The sequence below is a fragment of the Candoia aspera genome, chromosome 4 (genome assembly GCF_035149785.1).
Source record: "Candoia aspera isolate rCanAsp1 chromosome 4, rCanAsp1.hap2, whole genome shotgun sequence".
NCBI lineage: Eukaryota > Metazoa > Chordata > Lepidosauria > Squamata > Boidae > Candoia > Candoia aspera.
Window position 1 is genome coordinate 115,979,776 of NC_086156.1, and position 19,620 is coordinate 115,999,395.

Consider the following 19,620-nt stretch of genomic DNA (forward strand, 5'->3'; position numbering starts at 1 on the left):
TGGATTGATAAGAAAAGAAAGCTAGGAGTCAAAAAAAGAAACAAGAACCCTTGTGACCCCTTTCAGTAAGGAATTAGGACAAACGGGCATTGGCAAAGCCTTCACTGAAAAGGCCACCATAGACTTTGCCCAGCTCCCAGGGTGGGCCTTCCTTCTTCCGGTCCCTTTTTTTTCTGGGTGCAGCTGGCAAGTGGGTGACAGTACCGGAGTTTTGGAGATAAGATGATGCCTCGAAAGGAAGTTGATGGGCCAGAGGGATGCAACAGCAAAAGGAAAGTGGCCATTCCCACAAGGTCCAAGGGCACCCCTTGAAAGACCCGCTCAACCAGTCTTCGGAATCTCCTTACCCTGTGCAAGGCTGATACAGTCTGGAAGGACGAGCCCTTCTTCTTATGAGTCCCTTTCCCCTTGATGGACTCAATCGCTATTGGGGGTGAGAAAGACGGACAAACATTGAAAAGCAATTCTGGGCCCGGTGGGATGGAGCAGCTATTGTCCAATCGGACTGCTGGACTACAATTCCCATCATATCCCAGCTGACCCAACTGGTGGCTGGTTGTGGATGATATGGGGTGGAATTCAACACATCTGGAAATACTCTGCTTGGGAAGGCGGAGTTATATTTTTATGGTTAAATAAAATAAAAGCCATGCATTCATCAAGAAGATATAAATAGTTGTGTGAGATCAGGCCAGAGTATCTGCTTACCTCACCCAAACATTTCTGCCCTGAAGAGAGCTCCTTCCCATCACTTAATCCCTGATCCTCTTAAAGGCCAAGGCTGAACCCAGAACCACCTGAATGTTAAACTAGAACTCTACTGTGAATTGAAGAACTTTTTCTTCAGTGAGCAAAAATGAGCAGACATCAATCTTCACATTATTCTCAACAGAACCCTACACTGTAAGGGAGGCCACGCTGGTTATCCTGAGAGCACCAAGTTTGCTGTATCAAGGATTTGAACCCATATCTCTCTAGTCTAGGTCCATCACACTTTCCATACAATCGCATTCGCTACAACACTCCCTACTCTCATGGCTGATGAGTTATGGCCGTTGGGTTCTGCCTTCATCTCATAGACCAGACAGTTGTTTGAAGGCTTCAGAGGGGACAGAGGAGACTCTGCCTGCCTCCTCTTTTTCCTATCTTACTTACGTGCATCTGCTCCAGCGTAGTTGGCAAACAGATTGGCTAGGAGCTTAAGAGATGATTTCTGGTAGAGCCCCACCACCGTTTCATTGAGAGGGTCCTTGTTCTTCTGCAGCCACCCATTGATGTTGTAGTCAACGGTGCCAGCGTAGTGGATGAGGGCAAAGTGGGCTTCTGGCTTGCCCTTGATGTTGCGGGCTTTCCCAAAGTTGGCTGACTTGCCCAGGTGGTTATCGTACAGCTTGGCTTTGAAGGTCATGTCGGTGGCCTTTGGGAACATGCACTCTTCTTCCAGGATGGACATTATGCCCATTGGCTGTGGAAGAGGACAAAGATATTACTACTGAGTAAGTCTGCTTGCGATCTGTCTTATAGTCCCAATATGGAACCATTAATTCCTAAAATAACATTTCCTCATGGATCTAGATAGGTCACAACCCACTGGCTGGAATCAGGAATGAAAGATGGAGCTTGATATTTTAAGGAAGGTGCATGAGAAAGAGTGAGGTACCTTCTCAATGAGGTCAATGCAGGCCTGCAGGTCCATGCCAAAGTCAATGAACACCCATTCAATGCCCTCCTTCTTGTACTCTTCTTGTTCCAGCACAAACATGTGATGGTTGAAGAACTGCTGTAGCTTCTCATTGGTGAAGTTGATGCAGAGTTGCTCAAAGCTGTTGAACTGGATGGGAGGGAAAGTGAAATCAACTTTCATGGAGGGGAGCAAGTCGCTAAGATTAGCCTTTTCAGAAGGGACCACTGCCAGTTAGTTTCTAAAAGGCTCCTGAAAATTAGTTCAAGCTGTATTGGGCATGGATGGATGGATGGACCTGGTGGAAGCTAAACAAGATGGGATTTAGGGCCCAAAAGCCACCTTGACAAATTCCTAACTGCAAACAAAATGGTCCCACCACCCATTCATCTATCTTAACTTTACCCAGGTGTTGCCTGGGGAATTCTGGGAACTCCCAACACATTGGAGAAGCGAGTTGGAGAAGGCTGATCCATCCAATAAACAAACGAAAGGAGGAATTACTCACATCAAAGATCTCAAAGCCAGCAATATCCAACACCCCAATGAAATACTGTCGGGGCAGCTTGGTTTCCAGGGTGGAGTTGATTCTCATGACCATCCAGCTGAACATCTTCTCATAGACAGCCTTGGCTAGAGCCCCAGTGGCATAGTACACCTGTTTAGGAAAAGGAAGGGGGAGAGATGAAGCTTGTTCCCTTCCTAGATTCTCAGACAAAGTTGAAGGGAAAGGAAAGGAGAGAATCCAGGTCTGCTTGTGCATATGTGCATAAGCACATGCCACCACATTAAAGAAGCCAATGCAATGTTTTGTCCAGCTTAAGACTGAATTTGAAAACTGGGTTCTTCCCATTTTTATTTTGAGAGTTTGGACACAGAAGTTGGTTCTCTCTAGAGAGGTGGGATTCTTACCTGCTGGACATTTTGCCCTTTGGTGACGTACTCATTCCCCACTTTGACCCTCGGGTGGCAGAGACCCTTGAGCAGGTCTGCTGAGTTCAGTCCCATCAGGTACGCCGACTTGTCAGCTTCTGTAAGTGCCGTGAAAGCAATTCAGTACAATCATCTCTTGGATCGGGAGGTAGGATGGCAGGTTGGAAAAGATTCAAGGGGCTGACTGCCAACATGATACAACGCAAGACCAACCCATAAGACTTGCTTTTCCACAGAAAATTGATGGGCTGCTGAATTTCTATGCTACAGTCTCGGAGCACCAAAATGTTAGTTTGCCGTGTCTTAAGACCTCCACCTTAACGTCTTTCAAACCATAGGGTAGAGGGGAACATACACATGGAAACCTTGTGCATTTCCAGTTCTGTTACCCTTGTTTTCCATTACCCAGAGGAGAACCCACCACTGGAACGATATGCCTATTGAACTGATTTTGCTGTCCTGGTGCAAAATCTTAGCTGGGAGTTTTCACAGCTCTACTTTACAGGTAGACCTTGCTTTATGATCACACGCAGGACTGGAATTTCTGGGGCTAAGCGAAATGGTCATTAAGCAAATCCAACCTGATTTTGCGACCTTTTTGCGGCAGTCGCTAAGTGAATCACCACGGGCATTAAGCAAACCATGCTGGCTGGGGAATTATGGGAGCCGAAGTCCACACATCTTCAAGCTGCCAAGGCTGACAAACACTGTTTGCAGGACACACCGTATGTTCTGCAATCTCTCTTTGGTTTGCCTCCATTTTGTGCAACAACCATGACAGTTATAATTGGAAAGGATTGATAATTAATTGGAAATAATTTATACGTTTAATATTTTATAATTAACCATACATTAATAACCATTTGTAAATTATTTATCGTAGTTATAAATGGTGGCAATGACCGTTCCCCCCCCCCCACCTTCAGTGCCGTCTGGCTCAGCCTGTTCTTCCCGCTGCTTCTGCTTGAATTTCATGTTCCCATAGTGCATGATGGCTCCCGTCAATTTGTAGATGGAGTTTTTCTCCTCTTGGGTGAACCCTAAGATGTCAAAGGCACTCTGTGTTTGGAGAAAAAAAAGATGGCCAGTGAGTATTTCTGCAGAGAGATTGGAGATTGATTCTTTGGCCAGCCATTCAGTGCCAAAGAATCTATCTCCAATCTGGTACTTCTCAGATGTAGGTTGGACTACAAGTCCCATCAGCCTTTACTTGGGCAGGGTTCAGGGAGCAATAGTCCAATACATCTAGAAGATGCCAGGTTGGGGAACACTTAGACTACTACTGTCATGTTCATCGTTCCGACGTTACCGCTGCATCGTAACGTTTCGCATGTCATTTGGCTGATGTGTGGTTCGTCTGGGAGGGGAGGAGGATTCCGTCTCGTGGGATTGTTGTATGTTAGCAGCTGGATTGGAATGTGTTTGGGTTATCTCGGGTGTTCAAGGTTCCTTTCCCAGGACATCAGCAGAAACGGTTACCAGCACCTGGGGGGGGGGAGTTTGCAACGGCCGGGCGAGGGGAGGGATTACGTTTGAGCCGAGGGTTTTTAGTTTGTATTTGGCGCGCTTTTGCTCATTCTCAGCTTTCTCTGTATTTGCATACTATTCTTTAATAAATCAGATATCATTAAGTTCCTGCTTGTGAGTCTGAGTCTATTAGGGTAGGCAATCCTTACAATTACTGTACCCTCAACACTCACATCAGTTGCTAACAGTTCCTCTGCATCATCAATAGATGGCACCGTGGTCTCTCCTTGGGAGATGAAGGCATAATCGTATGGGTTGTTGGTCACCAACATCATATCTGGAAGGAGAAACCCAGGGAAGAGGTCAGCAGAGTAGGGATTTACGCAGACTGACAGACCTTCTCTTCCTAAGTGGTTACTCCATCACCAGACAATAAGTATGTCCTTAGATGAGGGCAAGGACAAATCTTCAGAGTGGACATGGCAATTTAACATATCCTTATAGCACTAACCAATACGGTAAATCTCAAAGCAGTTCACAATCAAACAGTGAAAACACTGTCATGCAAACCATAAGTCTAAACAATGTAAAAAGGTGCGACGGGGGACGGAAACCAAGAGCCAAAGCAAGCCATCCCCCATTCTTACAGAGAAGGTCTGGGTGAGGAGAGAGGCCTTTGACGGGTGTCTAAAAGCTGCACTCATAGACACCACCTGCATTCCAGGGGAGACAGTGTTCTAGATAGTGTTCTAGAGTGTTCTAGAGTACAGGTTCCACCACAGAGAAGATCTAGTACTCTGCAATTCTTGGGGTGTAGAGGGGAACCTCCCCTATCAACCAGGTCAGCAGTGATGGAGACAGAGATGAACTTCAGACTAAGTAGAGGAGAGTGATTGAGGCACCAAGTAGCCCACTCGATCCTTGTTCAGTCTTAACGAAGTTGGAAGTCACACCACAACCAATCTGAACTAGTGAAGAGAGACCCAATTCAACTCATACTAAGTCAAGACGATCTGACTAGAAGTAACTAGAAGGGAAATGCCAACTCAACAAGACCAAGGCACGTCAACTGGGAGTCAACGAAACCTTCCCGGCCTCAAATATATGAACTCATCAGACCTGTAAGAGGTCAAGACAGAAGAGCTGCAGTTGATCTGAGCCAGCTTGGACAAGCTCTTATGAATCTCAAAAGCAATGCAGCAAAATCTCTGGCTACTCAGCATGAAGCTTCGTGGGAATAATCCACTGAAAATAACTCACCCAATAGCTCTGGCTTCTTGTTGGACAAGATCTGGTAATAGATGTGATAATTCCTCTCAGCTTTCAGCTGGAAGATTACCCTCGATTTTTCAAGGAGATCTAAGAAACGCATTGAAAAGTGGATGGAAAAGTAGAGAATGACAAAGATGCTGGGAGGGTGAACAAGTGGGACAGAAACAGTCCAGTCAGAGGACGCAAGATTTGATAATTCTGCAAAATGAGCACTCACAGGTTTCTATGTCTGCTGATGCCAGCTTGCCTGTGGCCCCAAAGTGGATCCGGATGAATTTACCCTGAAGAAGAAAGGAGAAATTAAGCAGACGGAGAGCAGGTTGAAGTTTGGAAGATGAGGCATGATGGTCTTGTCATCTCAGATAGGCCACCCATTCCCCCACGCTTCATCACACTTACAAATCGAGAGGAATTGTCGTTCCGTACGGTCTTGGCGTTGCCAAAGGCCTCCAGAGCAGGATTGGCTTGGATGACTTGGTCTTCCAGAGTCCCCTGTGGGTGGGTGGAAATATTAGAGCAGGGTTCCCTGGTAGTCTGGGGGCATGTGGTCATTAGGAGGGGAAAGATGATTCCAGATGAGAAAACGAATGGGTGATAAATAGCAGAAAGAGGAAATTAGAGCGATGGCCTTTGCTTCCTAAGTAGAACAACTCTGCTCCCCTTGAGAAGGTCCTTGTGAAGCTCGAAGCATCCCCAACCAACTGGTTTTTCATGTGACTGGTGTAAGACAGCCTTCCTCACTGTGGTGGCCTCTGGATATTTTGGACTAGGACTCCCAGCCCTCCTAATCATTAGCCCAGCTGGCCAGGGCTGGTAGAAGCAGCACCAGGTTAAAGAAAACTGGTGTAATGTGTAGCCCGGCTTTGGACACATACCTCTATAGCAGTGTTTTTCAACCATGGCCACTTTAAGATGTGTGGACTTCAACTCCCAGAATTCCCCAGCCAGCTTGGCTGGCTGGGGAATTCTGGGAGTTGAAGTCCACACATCTTAAAGTGGCCAAGGTTGAAAAACACTGCTGTATAGGATTCTTACCTTCCCTGTTGCAGCCGCCTGGTCTTTCTTACTTCGGTCCCCAATAGCAGCAATTACCGCAAAATATTGGATGACCCGCTTGGTGTTCACAGTTTTCCCAGCACCGGATTCTCCGCTGCAGGTAGAAAAACAAGCCTGCCTTAATTTCTTCCTTTTTTGCTATCTGTCTTTTTGTCCCGGGTACAGGCACTCATGGTGGTCCGCAGAATCCGATGCACGTCTTATTCTTTTAAGATTATATGGTGAATCTCTGTCTTGATGGTGGGGAATTCTGAAAAATCAGGAAGGCCACAGCCAGCCTCGGAACAGTGCCTATTTCACGGAGCAGCTTTCATATGGGCATAAAGAAGCAAAACAGAAATCCCGAAACAGACATTTGAGATTCGTACATTTGGGCACAAATACAGCAGTCAGCCCGGGTGATATCTGGAACCCAAGGCAGATCTGGTCTGTACTTGGATCTGGTCTGTACTTGGATGGGAGACCACCAGAGGATCCCAGAACTGTCGATGGGACTGGGAAATTTTAAAAAATAGCAAGGGCCACTTTCATACTGTTCCGAAGAACTTGACTTGGGGGACACTTTGCCTTTACTGTAAAGGTACAGACTCATTCACACACATTTTGCGTGCATCCTTCTGAGCTCCAGATCAAACTTGTTTGAAATACTGTTTAGCCCAGCTCCTAATGGCTACCTTAGAATGGGGCGTGCAAACTCCCTCCCTCCAGTCCCTTAGCCCTCTTCCGGGGTCATTCCCATCTGCGCAGTAGGAGAACCCATTTTTTCACACCTGCTCTCCTTGTACCCACCAGATCTCAGAGCCGATTCCTGATTCAGTGACCTGAATCAGCCTGAACAGCAGCAGGCGGCGGATAATGTGTGAAGCAGGCACAAGTAAGACCTCTCTTTCTCTGCTGTTGAGCTATTCTTGAACAGGGGTTTAGTGCTCCTCTGGAATAGCGCTAAACTCGTGTCCAAAAGGACACCAGCTGATAACTGGGTCCCTTAGAACGCACCCACACAAAACACTTGCACAACACCTGAGTGAGTTCTAACAAATGGCTAAGCTTTCCTCTCCCACTAAGCTATCAAAGCTCAACACATCCCCACATTCATCTGATGTTAAGCAGAATGCTTGCTGGATGTTTTCCCACCGTCTGGTGCCAGGGAATAAACACAGACCACCCCAGCAATCCCGGCCTTTTATGTGTCCTTATTAGTAAGCAATCCAGCACCATTTTCCCCAGCGAGAAAACAAATGTTATGCCCATATAGCTTCCTGCTAGCTGGCTGGGGAATTCTGGGAGTTGAAGTCCGCCCCTCTTGAAACTGCCAAGGTTGAGAAGCACTGTGCTTGGTCAAGGACTGATGGAGAGAACTTTAATCTGACCATGAGAAGGGCCCCCCAGTCAAGTCGGAAGTCAAGCTCCAGGGGATGGTAAGCCGTAAAGAGCGTTGTGAAAGGTCAAGGCAGGGAATGGGACTTACGTGATAAGAATGGACTGGTTCTCCCGATCTAGAGAAGAGAAAAAATGATTAGAAAAGAAAGGGAGGAACATGAAAGCAAGGGGGGGGAGGAAAGGGGGGAGGAGGAGAAGGAGGAGGAGAAGAGGAGGACGAAGAAGGAGGAGGAGGAGGAGAGGAGGAGGAGAAGAAGACGAGGAGAAGGAGCAGGAGAAGGAGGAGAGGAGGAGGAGGAGGAGGAGAAGAGGAGGAGAAGAGGAGGAGGAAGAAGAGAAGAAAGAAGACAAGGAGGAAGAGGAGGAAGGGAAAAGGAGAAGGATCATTGGACTTCCTTATATCTTCAACATTTTTTCTTCTCCCAGGACATCCAAGTCCCCGCCCCCTCTGTTACCTGTCAACATGTACTGATAGGCATTGTCAGAGATGGAGAAGATGTGAGGAGGGGCTTCACTGCGCTTCTTCCCTCGATAAGCAGCAACGACTTCAGCGTTGTAGACTGGCAACCACTTGTAGGGGTTCACCGTCACGCAGAACAGCCCCGAATAGGTCTAGAGAAGAGAGGGAAGAGAGGGCTGAAGTTCCCAGTGTCCTCCTGCTCTGTGGAGGAATGTCCAGCCTTAAAGTCCCCAAATGTGGGAGAGGACAATATATCTCTTTGTTACAGGAGGACCCGTCTTTTCTCCAGAACAGTGTTTCTCAGCCGTGGCCACTTTAAGATAGGTGGACTTCAACTCCCAGGATTCCCCAGCCAGCCATGCTGGCTGGGGAATCCTGGGAGTTGAAGTCCACCTATCTTAAAGTGGCCACGGCTGAGAAACTGCACCAAATAGTTAACGGTGCTCCACATGGAGATTGGGGGAAGGTTTCTAGCTGCGATGCGCATTACAAGCCTTTATTATTCTGGCAGTAGGGATGGCCTCCGAACACACAACCCCACTTGCGCTTTGCTCCTCGCCCCCTGGTTCCTGGAGGGGACACAGAAGAACCATTATGGAAAGCCATCCCTCCCCACCCCTCCAGCTTACGTAGATCATCCAGGAGGCGTAGCGCTCCTTCAGGTTGTAGAGCACGGCCGGTTCGTGCAGAAAGGTGAGCATGGCCATGTCCTCGATCTTGTCGAACTTGGGCGGGTTCTGCTGCATAATCTGGTCTTCTTTCACGGTCACGGTCTGCCAGCGAAAAGAGATTGGATCTTGAGGACAGACGGGCCTCACCACGAGGAGGGGGATCCCTTTCCTCAGTCCTGCCTTGGCCCCTGATGCTGCTGTGTGAGTTCTAGTCCCGCCCTAGGCACGAAGCCAGCTGGTGACCTTGGGCCAGTCGCTCTCTTCGGGCAAACCACCTCCGAAATCTTGCCGAGGAAACGGCAAGATTAGTCCAGGGAGGTGCCAGGAGTCAGCACTGACTTGAAGGCGTGCACACACACACACACACACACACACACCCCTAAGGGGTACAATAGCACTTGACCCACTGGAAGATTCATCACTGTCAGCCCCACGAGGCAGACCAGACTAAGAAAGCAATGCCATGTAGGTCAATACTACTTTTATCGTAATAGCTAGAGTAACAGTCTTGCAAGTCTGAATGCGTTTCCTCCTCCCTCCCTTTATCATCATGAGAACCAGGGAGGTGCTTCTCCGAGATGTTTTCTCGTGTTATTTTCTTGGTCGGGGCTCAAATCCCTCTTATCGGACCATTGCCTTGGTAGGGACTCTCCCTCCTGTCCTTCAAGGCCTTTCCTGATGCCCTCTACTATCATTCCTTGTAGGAGCCAGTCATGGGGTTCCTGTTCCAGGGGCATTTGGGAGATGAAAAGGGGCAGAAGGTATTTTAGGGTCTCTAGCCTTCCCCAGTTGAAGACCCATCATCCCCAGGCGGCACTATGGACATCCCACTCTACAGCACACCTGGATGAAAGACACCAAGCATTTATGAGGGTTCCATCCGCCTCCTTCAGATCCGGAGGATCACTTGCGGAGAGAAAGCACAAAGCAGCTTTCCTCCGTGATCTGACTTGTGAGGATCGTGCCTGGCGCAAACAGAAATCTAGGGGCGGGGGGGAGGTTACCTTGCCACTTTCCGTTTCCGCGGTGATTTTACCACCTTCTTTGGAAATGATCTTGGCCTTGACAAATTCCTCCTTGTTGTCTGGCACGAACACGTCCTTTTTCATGTCGAAAGGCCGGTTCTGAGCTTCGATCCTGAGCTTTTCAGTCATGCGCAGGAAAGGGGCGGCGGGCCCAAAGTCAGCCATCTCAGCTTCCATGGTGGCAGCTGGAGCAAGACAGGAATAAACATCAAGAGCAGGCCGTGATGCTCCCACAGGGACACCTGGAATCCAGGTGGGATTCAAACTTGCAGCACTGGGCAGAGTTTTGTGCACCCACTGAGCGCTTAAGGAAAGAGATGCTGGCCCTACCAATATGCAAGTGTCATTCACAAGGCATCCACCAGAGGGCACCCTGGCCTAAGCCATTTCCCCAAAGTTTTGAATGGTGCTGCTGTCCCCTGGTGTGCAACACAGGAACTGCACCTTGTTGAATCCCTCTACTTCCAATGGAAATATTCTGCCCCCTTCTGGATGTTAGCAGACTTGCACTCTAGAAACCAGCTTTAGGGCTGCACCCAGAACAGGCTGTAACTGGAGTGTGGATAGATATACTTGGAATATATTGCTGTCTATGTCAGAAACAGCTGGTTATGGTAATTACCCTTTGCTTTTAATAGGATTCCACAGGAGAAGAACTGAGGACACCTCAGGCCGGACTCCTGTTATGAAAAAGGGGAGTGTCAATACAAAATCGACCCCAATCCTTCCCCAGCCAGACAGATATCATTTCTGCCATTATGATTCCAATATATTTTAAGAAGAAAAAAATATTGGGGCGAGGGAAGCTGTAATATATAGATTTTTATTATATTTTATTAAAGATCCAAGACTATGGCGTATTTCCATAATGCACAGCTCTTTCCCTAAGGAATTTCCAGTCCAAATTTGGCACTGCAACAGCCAGGGCTGAACACAAAGGAGCTGTGCTATTCTTTCGGCCCGACACATTGAGAACAATAGCCATTTGTTTCTGTCTGGTGAGGATTACAATGGCCATATTTCTCAGCTGGCACTTCAGAACAATGAGAGGTAGTTCCAACTATTTGGAAGAGATCAATTATGGGGAGCAAAAATCAGAAGGGGTCGGGGAGCTCCTTTTCTGACCAACCAATTTTAATAAAATTGGTTGGTCAGAAAAGGAGCTCCCCGACCCCTTCTGATTTTTGGGTTCCTGTAGACCGACACAGCTCTCCTCCTACAATGTCTACAGTTATGGGGCCAGTAAGGGAGAGTGGGTGGAGGGAAGGAAGAATCTTTTGTTGGTTCAGAGTTGGTAAAGCTGGAGAAGAGAAGATCATGGGCCATACCAATTCCTTCCCTTGATGGCCCACTCCTAATGCATAAGGTCAGCTCAGTTTACAGTCTTCCTACATGATCATTGCTCCCCACCAGGACCTCCTGCAAGAGCCGCACAGAAATTAAAAGCAGGAAAGCCCCACGCAAGAGTTTTTGCCCAGGGGTTTGGATGGGACTCTCTCTGTTTCCAGTCTGATATCCTGAGCTCTGGCTTGTCCTGGTTTGTGCCCAGTTCTACAATCTACTTTGATGGAATTCCTTGCTTCATTCACTTTTTATTTTGAACCAGAATTTTGGTCCATTTTGGCCTTTCCCAACAAATGGCTTTCTGGATCGTTGAATTACAACTTCCATCATCCCCAACAGGCAGGTTATGATGGAAGGAGAGAAGGAGGGAGGGAGGGAAGGGCATTTCAAAGACAGAAAGGAAAGGAAAATGAAAGAGGGAATGAGAAAGAAAGAAGGAAAGAGAAAGAAAGAAGGAAAGAGAAAGAAAGAAAGAAAGAAAGAAAGAAAGAAAGAAAGAAAGAAAGAAAGAAAGAAAAGAGGGAGGGAGGGAGGGAGGGAACACACTTTTGAACTAAAGGTTAGCCTTGGAATTGAAAATATAGAATATTCCTGGCAAGAAGTGAGATTGTTTTCAAGACCAAAAATCGAAATGTCTGCCCTCTTTTACAGGATGTGTGGTGCTAACTCATCCTTTCCCTACCTGGGACCTCTGGAGAAATTGGACTACAGCTGCCATTATATGCAGGTGGGGGAAAAGCTCGGCTGGATATGTGAAAGATGCCACCGCCAGGATTGCATAGCCTTATAGATGGCAATTCGACAAGCATCAGCATCTGCCAGAGAAGCTCAGTGGACGTGGTGATTACCGGCCACCCCCTTACAGATACTTCCTTCCCCGCTAAAATTCAGGAGGGGGCTGCTCACGTAGACATCTCATTGGCCACCACGTGCAACCTGGCCTTCAAGAAATGCATCGCATTCCCACAACCCCAGGGAGATACATGTTTGTCATCTGCAAATGCCATGCTGAGGACAAGCCTTTCTTTCATGCGCAGGACTTTCCAAACGGCCCCCAAAAGACGAGCACCCCACAGGCTCGGCACACCCCCCCGTCACCCTCCATAGATGTTGCACTTCCTTGCACTTTGAACAGGACCCCCCTTTCCCCTGCTGTTACCAAGAAATGTTGCCACCTCCCTGAGGCATGCATTCTATATGGGGAGTTCCCCATCCCTCACCCACACCCTTGGACCTCCGTCTTGGGGCTGCAGGGTAGCAACGGGGCCTTACCTGAGACCAGCACAGATGGGGGGGTTCTAAGCAGGGTGCCTAGCCAGGACCCTTGTTATAAATCCCCGATCCCCCCGCCCCCTCCCCCGGGCCAGCCTCATATGGACAGGCAGACCCAGTCCTCCCCCACCCGGCCTGGCCCCGAACAATTGGAACCTGTCGTCATTGTTGTGGTATGAAGAATAAGAACAGGTTCAGGGAAGAGGAGGGGGGAAGGGGACATCAAAATATCTTGGAACAACAGGGCTGAGATTCCAGCGGGAGGGGAGGGTGGAAAGGAGGGGGGTCTCCGGAGGGCGAGACACACAGAATCCGCCGCTCGATTTGTGCAATTGCTACCCCCCAACGGTCCGCTTGCTCTCCCGCAAGATCTCTCCCACCCGTGCTATAGAATCCTACCCTTGAATGCGACCTCACAAGGAGCAGTGGTTGCAACCCAGGGGCAAAACTAAAAGGATTAATTATAGTGGGGCTACCAGATCCAGACTGCAAAGCTCCAGATGCCCACCGGATGGCAGCAGACGGTGTTTTCCACTGCCCCCTCATGGTCATGTCCAGCACTGCAGCCTAGCTATACATTGCTCTCTCTGTTTATTTCTAGTTAGGTAAATCTGGAGCACCGATTTCACTTGGGCGTGTAAATTAATACCAGCTTTTTTAGGGGGTGTTTTTAAGTGACAGAACCGGGCGATATCAAAAAGTTCCAGATTATTGAGAGTTCCTTTTCCATCAAGTTGAAGCTAGCCTCCGGTTCTTCCTCGGAGTGAGAAACTGGGGAAGATCGAGGAAATGTCCAAAAGCGTCTCTTAACTGTCATATTCTCCCTGTTTGCATAGTCAACTTAGAATTATTTGCATGACTTACAACTTTCTTAGACAGAAACCGAAGGTGAGTTCCGACACGTTTTTTCAGCCGAGTTAAAAACCTTGATTATTTCAGGTTTCCTCTTTGCATTCCCAACTTAAATCCCTGCCAATGCGGGTAGGGGGGCAAGCCTGGGAGACATGCCTTCCCCACTCCATGGACTAATAATAGAAACCTGGAAGGGGTTCCAAAATAGAAAATGGCATGTGATGAAACTTAAAACAATATCTCTTATAATCCCACATCCCTGATCAAAATGACCTCCCTCTGATTTAAAGCAAATAATCATCCTAATAATAATAGTTGCCGCTGTTCTTAGTATTATGTAACCTACTCACCATATACTCATGCTGGGGGGGGTTAGTGCCCCAAAGAGGCTCCACGGTTTTATGAATTTACAAACTTAAATTAAGAACTCTTAATGCCGCCATCCGGGATTTTATGTGTTATACTTGTATTTATATCCATATTTGTATTTAAGAAACATGGCTTTTTTTTTAGTGTGTTTTGATTTGTATTTATTTTTAATTTCACTGTAAACCGCCCAGAGTCGCTTCGTGCGAGATGGGCGGTGACGAACTTCAAAATATAAAGCAAGCAAGCAAGCTGGGAAATTAAGGCTGAGAAATGACTCGCCAAAGGCCCCAAAAAGAAACAATAATCTAGGCCAGTGTTTCCCAACCTTAGCAACTTTAAGATAGGTGGACTACAACTCCCAGAATTCCCCAGCCAGCCATGGCTGGCTGGGGAATTCTGGGAGTTGTAGTCCACCTATCTTAAAGTTGCTAAGGTTGAGAAACACTGGTCTAGACTAACAAACTCATTTGGGGCTTTTCTAAAAATGCGACCTTTAAAAAAAACCAACACCATTCTGCCTCTCTTTTGTTCCATAAATCTTTTGCACCCAGGCAAAATTTGGACTAAGTTAGACATAAGGATGTGAGGAGGGCAATCTCGCCAACAGGACAAAAATACATTCTTGATGTTAGATGAACGGAACCCTCTCTGGCATTTTGGAGTTGGTACAAGGAGGGAGACTCATTTTATGTGGTGCCAGGGCTTGCAAAGCAACACAATATCTATAACGAGCGTTGTCTGTCCTCTGATATGGAAAAGGCTTATTTGAGCATGCTGTTCCAACGTTTACAAGCTTTTGTCTCCATTTCAGAAAAGGAGGCTTACTGACTATTGAGGAAACTATTTAGGATGATATGTAGTTCTCCAGCAGGCTGGGCTTCCAGGCTAAGCAAGTTCAGGCCTGGTGTGGATGGGAGACCACCAAGAAATCCTTGAGGTGTGAGCTAAACTGGGAAATTGAAAGGACGTCCTGGAAGAAGGCAGGGCTCATTGCTCCTGTTCCTGAAAAGCTAACATGGAGATGCCCATGAAGTCACCAGGATTCAGTCTGACTTGCGGAAGACTTGATTTAGCGTTAATGAGCCACAAGAATTAAGCACCTGAAGTGGCTTTTTCTTTCCCATCTAAGTTTTTGCCAAATGAGTAAAGCAAGGACAAAATTGCCTCCTCTGAATGCTGGGATGGAGAATGCAGTCAGGATTTTTGTTTGGATGAAACAGCAGGTGGGGGGAACCCACTTCTACACTGGACTTAATGTCACCGTGCGTGCATTCTTTATTGGGGTTCAGTTCCAAAAATGTATTGTGGATCCTGTTTGCTCCTTTCTAATTTCCTCTCCATTATGAGCATGTATGAACTTAAACCTAAGGCAGTGTTTCTCAACCTTGGTAACTTTAAGATAGGCGGACTTCAGCTCCCAGAATTCCCCAGCCAGTTCAACCTTGGCAACTTTAAGATAGGCGGACTTCAGCTCCCAGAATTCCCCAGCCAGTTCAACCTTGGCAACTTTAAGATAGGCGGACTTCAGCTCCCAGAATTCCCCAGCCAGTTCAACCTTGGCAACTTTAAGATAGGCGGACTTCAGCTCCCAGAATTCCCCAGCCAGTTCAACCTTGGCAACTTTAAGATAGGTGGACCTCAGCTTCCAGAATTCCCCAGCCAGAATGGCTGGCTGGGGAATTCTGGGAGCTGAAGTCCACCTATCTTAAAGTTGCCAAGGTTGAGAAACACTGACCTAGGGGGTGCTTAGCTGGGAAAATCCTGAGCCCTGAACCAAGCCTTGGTGAGTTCCCAAAGCAGAAAGCAGCCCCCGTTTTTTCCCTCCAAAGAGCCTTGTTCGTCCCCATCTTCAGGTCAGAAAGTGGGTCTCTCATTGACTTAACTGCAATGGGGCCAGCTGGGAACCCGGACGCCAGGTTCTCTCCAAGGGCCAGTCAGCCTTTAGTTGCAGCTAAAATAAGGCGCCTTTGTGGAGTGGCACCGTTGCTATATAAGGGCCGGAGTCAGCAGGCAAGGTTGCCTGTCCTCCTCCTGCATGTTTGCCTTTTGTTCGGGCCAAGGCTGATGAGCACGTCACGGCCATATCGGGTGACACAGGCAGGCGGGTGGCCGTCGGGGGTTGAGGGGGGGAAGCTGACATTTGGGGTGGGAACGCCACCAGGGACGAGGGCCATGTCATGAAAGGCAAAGAAGGGCCAGGCACCAAAGGAGGGGACGGGGAAAGACAAAGGCCAGGAGGAAGGTGGAAAGGCCCGGGCTTCTCTGCAGAAAGGTCCTCGCCGGGGACAGTGCTGAGTTGCTCCCCAGATTACGGCTTGGCTCCTGCCTCCCATTGTGAAAAAGCTCCCGATGCTTCTTTGTCGTTCTTCTTGTCCAAGGATAAGTCTCTGGCTTCATCCTTTCCTGCATGCACAGAAAACATAGCTCCTGGGATGAGAAGGGGGGGCCTCCTTCACTTCCTTCAGCCCTGCTTGGCCGCTCCCTCCAAACAAGAAAAAAATCCTTCCCTGGCTGTCTTTTCCAAAGAGCTGGCAAACAACAAGCAGAACGATTTAACAGATTCCCAGCTCTAGGCTGCAAAACCACAGATATGCTCCGGGGGGCAGTGGGGAGAGATGGGAATCTGTTTGCTACCCTCTAGTGGGCCGCAGAGGGGGTGGCAGCCCGGATCTGCTCAGCCTAATTTAGAATTAGACTTTGGTTGCGTTACGGGGCACAGTAAGGTCTCTTTCAGGCACTGCAGGAATGGGGAGCTGGAAAGTGCCCACCGCTGGGGGATGTTGAATGTGCTGACCCCAAAGCTCTTGGGGGTACCTGGGAAGTGGGGACAAAAGATGTGCTGGCCCGAAAGCTCTTGGGGGTGCCCAGGAGTCATGCAAAAAAGAAAAATTCTGGAAATGCAAGGATGTTTCAGAGGTTGATGGATTTCAGCTGAAGAAAAAAAAATCATCATTTTAAAAATGGGGTAGTTTCTTTCTTGTTCTAGCCACTAGGGCCTGCTACCTGGCTGACTGTCCCCCACTCCACCCCACCCCCTGTGGAACCATCCCAGGGCTGTGCTAGAAGTGAGGAGTTGCCTACTGCTCACATTCATAGAACCATAGAATTGGAAGGGACCTTAGAGGTCCTCTAGTCCAACCCTCTTCCCAAGGCAGGAATCCCCAGATCATCCCAGACAATGGTTGTCCATCCTTTACTTCAAAACCTCCTGTGGTAGAGCCCCATGGCTCCTGGAGGAAGGCTGTTCCCCTGCTTCATACTCTCAGTCAGGAAATCCCTCCTGATTTTGAGTTTGGATCTCTGTAATGCTCCTGCCTACACTGTAATCCTTGGTCCAGTCCCTTTGCCGTGGATGTCCCTCAATTTATTGCCCCCATCCTTCCATCCATTCATCCATCCACACCCTTGGATAGTGTGTCTCCCTTTCCTTCCGCCCATTCAGCCCTATTCCTTCCTCCCAATGTCCGATAACTCCCCTATAATCAAGCCACTAGACCTCACTGTTCCCCCAATCTGGTGGTTCAGTCCCACCATCCACAATTTCCTCTCCTTCCTCCTAGCTCTTTCCTCGAGCCAGCCCTTTCATCCTGTGAGCCTGGAGGACTTTTCCACGCCAGCAGCAGTCCAGCTGGGCGAATAATAGGATGGTTGGTTTGGAAGTCCAGCTGGGAATGTAATTGGCACAGACTCTATTAAAGATGAGAGTCAGAAAGACAGAGAGAGAGAGAGAGAGAGAAAGAAACAGAGAAGCGGGGAATGCCAACATAGGGGGTCCCCAGCTTAAAGGAGGAGGAATGTGCTGGCCACCAGCCCGGGGTTTTCACAACAATAGGCAGGTGAAGACAGGAGTCCCCAGATGAGAAACAGGACACTAGGAATAAGACAATGGGATGCCATGCGGTTTCTGGCTGGCTCTCCTGGCATGCCCCAGCTATTGTTGCCGAGCCCAAATAGCAGGGCTGAGCATAGTTGGAAAAGAGCTGACATGGGAAATGGCCCCTGATTTATTGTTATGAATTTCCTGGAGATGGATGCTACCTTTCTGTGCAAACACAGTGCGCTAGGCACTGTCCGTTCAGAAAGGAACGAGTGAAAGGGCAAAAAGGACAATGTGTAGGAGAAACAGCCCAAATATGAATAGCTCAAATAAGATAAACATTTGTCTTTAAGGACCCGGCTCCAGAGGTGCCCCTTTAGGGTTTTTCTAAAAGCAAAGACAGGGTACAAATGATGGAGTGGCCCCCTGCTTTGGGAGCAACGCAACAAGGTCTCTGCTGTGTGAGAGGGGACCTTTGAAAGCCTCTCTTGCAGATTTTTATGTCTTGTTGGGAGGTGCTTCTCATGCAGCAAGACCCCCATTCCTTTAACAGTTAACAACCACAGCACCTTCAGCGCTGCCCAGAAAACTTTGGTCCTGCAGTCCAAAGGCCACTTCACACCTGATATGGCTGCCAGCAGAGAATGACCATGAGATAATCTATAATTTGCCCAGAAAACTGGGGGCAATTTGCCAATCTTGCCTGATCTAGAAAGGTTAAGCAGGGCCTGGCTTGGTTAGTTCTTGGATGGGAGACTAGCAGGATATCTAAAGACTGGGAAGAAGAAGTCAAGAATGCTCAGCCCAATGAAAATCACATTAGGCTGTTGTTAGGAGCGCTGCCGGCATAATTTTAAACTGTGTATTTGCTTAGATCCGCTGTCTTGACCTGAGTGCTTTCTAGAGGTGTTTGATTACAGTTCCCATCATCCCCAACCAGCACAATTGACTGATATGGTTTTCAATTGTATCCAACCAGCAGGCAAAACAAGGATTAAATTGTTGGCTTTCTGGGTGCACCTCCTATCAAGGCCCCTCTCTGTTCAGCTCTTCACAGCAGCTATTCCATAGACATTTTGTTATTTTGTCATTGTTGAGGACTCAGGCAGCCTCAAAAGTGGATTAAATAAATACATTTCCTGGTGGTCCCCCATCCCTTTCTCAAGATCAGCCAAATTTGGCTCAGTGCTCTCCCCTAGCTGGGCAGATTTAGACCCCCTCAAATCAACCTTGAGTGCTGGAGACTTTGTGGACATGGACATGGTGTTTTCTTGACAACAATAGGGAAGGCTCCCTATGGTTTTAGAATGTTTTTTCAACTCTGGGTGGTCTCCTTTCCAAGCCCTAAATTGGGCTGGTCCTCCTTAGGGCTTTGAGATTAGCCAGGATGTGTAAGAGCTTCCACATTCTCAGGCACAGACTGAGGATAAAGCAGAAAAATGGGTCCAGGGAAAAATAGATAGATGAGATAGTTCTGACATAACCCAAGGACCAGTCTTAATAGTCAAGACGGGTTATAATAGCGAGTAAGGTAGGAATGAGTTAGAGGAGGAGAGCTGATAGAGGGCCCAGGGAGAAGATCAACAACAGAGTAAAATTCCTGGAAGCAAAGCTAATGTTTGGAACAATGGGCAGCCAGATTCCAGGCAGAGTGAGCTCACTTGTCCATTGTTCCAAAGAAGACAATGCCAGATCGTGGGGAATCCTCCCTGGCCCGCCCCAGGGAATCGCTGCCATCCAAAACATTCTCAGCTGGACTTCTGGCTTTACCTTATTATCTTTATTTATGATGCCGCGTTCCATGAGTTGGCTCAGTCAGGTACTAACCGAACAACCGAGTCTGTTGCAATTGTACTGACGTTTCAGGGTGCTGAAGACGGCGATTTTTGATGGCAACGTCAAGGGGATCTTTTGCATGCTTCATTTAATGCAGCGTTTCTCAAACTTGGCAACTTGCTAAGACCTGGGGACTTTAACTCCCAGAATTCCCCAGCCAGCATTTGTGGACTTCAATTCCCAGA

At 48.0% G+C, this 19,620-nt stretch overlaps 1 protein-coding gene across 1 annotated transcript in view; it reads right to left on the bottom strand.

Annotated features, from left to right (window-relative positions):
- The window catches only part of LOC134495915 (myosin-7), a 29,667-nt gene extending 17,096 nt beyond the window's left edge, over positions 1 to 12,571 (bottom strand). Inside the window, exons 1-17 of the mRNA XM_063301573.1 lie at positions 12,562 to 12,571; positions 10,568 to 10,625; positions 9,925 to 10,130; positions 8,879 to 9,022; positions 8,245 to 8,401; positions 7,878 to 7,905; positions 6,389 to 6,503; positions 5,753 to 5,845; positions 5,571 to 5,634; positions 5,342 to 5,440; positions 4,315 to 4,418; positions 3,535 to 3,673; positions 2,594 to 2,712; positions 2,190 to 2,339; positions 1,661 to 1,831; positions 1,156 to 1,465; positions 348 to 424 (exon numbers count right to left, since the gene is read on the bottom strand). Coding sequence (XP_063157643.1) covers positions 348 to 424; positions 1,156 to 1,465; positions 1,661 to 1,831; positions 2,190 to 2,339; positions 2,594 to 2,712; positions 3,535 to 3,673; positions 4,315 to 4,418; positions 5,342 to 5,440; positions 5,571 to 5,634; positions 5,753 to 5,845; positions 6,389 to 6,503; positions 7,878 to 7,905; positions 8,245 to 8,401; positions 8,879 to 9,022; positions 9,925 to 10,122 — 1,968 coding nt within the window. The 5' untranslated portion in view covers positions 10,123 to 10,130; positions 10,568 to 10,625; positions 12,562 to 12,571. The remainder of the gene's footprint in view (positions 1 to 347; positions 425 to 1,155; positions 1,466 to 1,660; positions 1,832 to 2,189; positions 2,340 to 2,593; positions 2,713 to 3,534; positions 3,674 to 4,314; positions 4,419 to 5,341; positions 5,441 to 5,570; positions 5,635 to 5,752; positions 5,846 to 6,388; positions 6,504 to 7,877; positions 7,906 to 8,244; positions 8,402 to 8,878; positions 9,023 to 9,924; positions 10,131 to 10,567; positions 10,626 to 12,561) is intronic.
- Between the last annotated feature and the right edge of the window lie 7,049 nt (positions 12,572 to 19,620).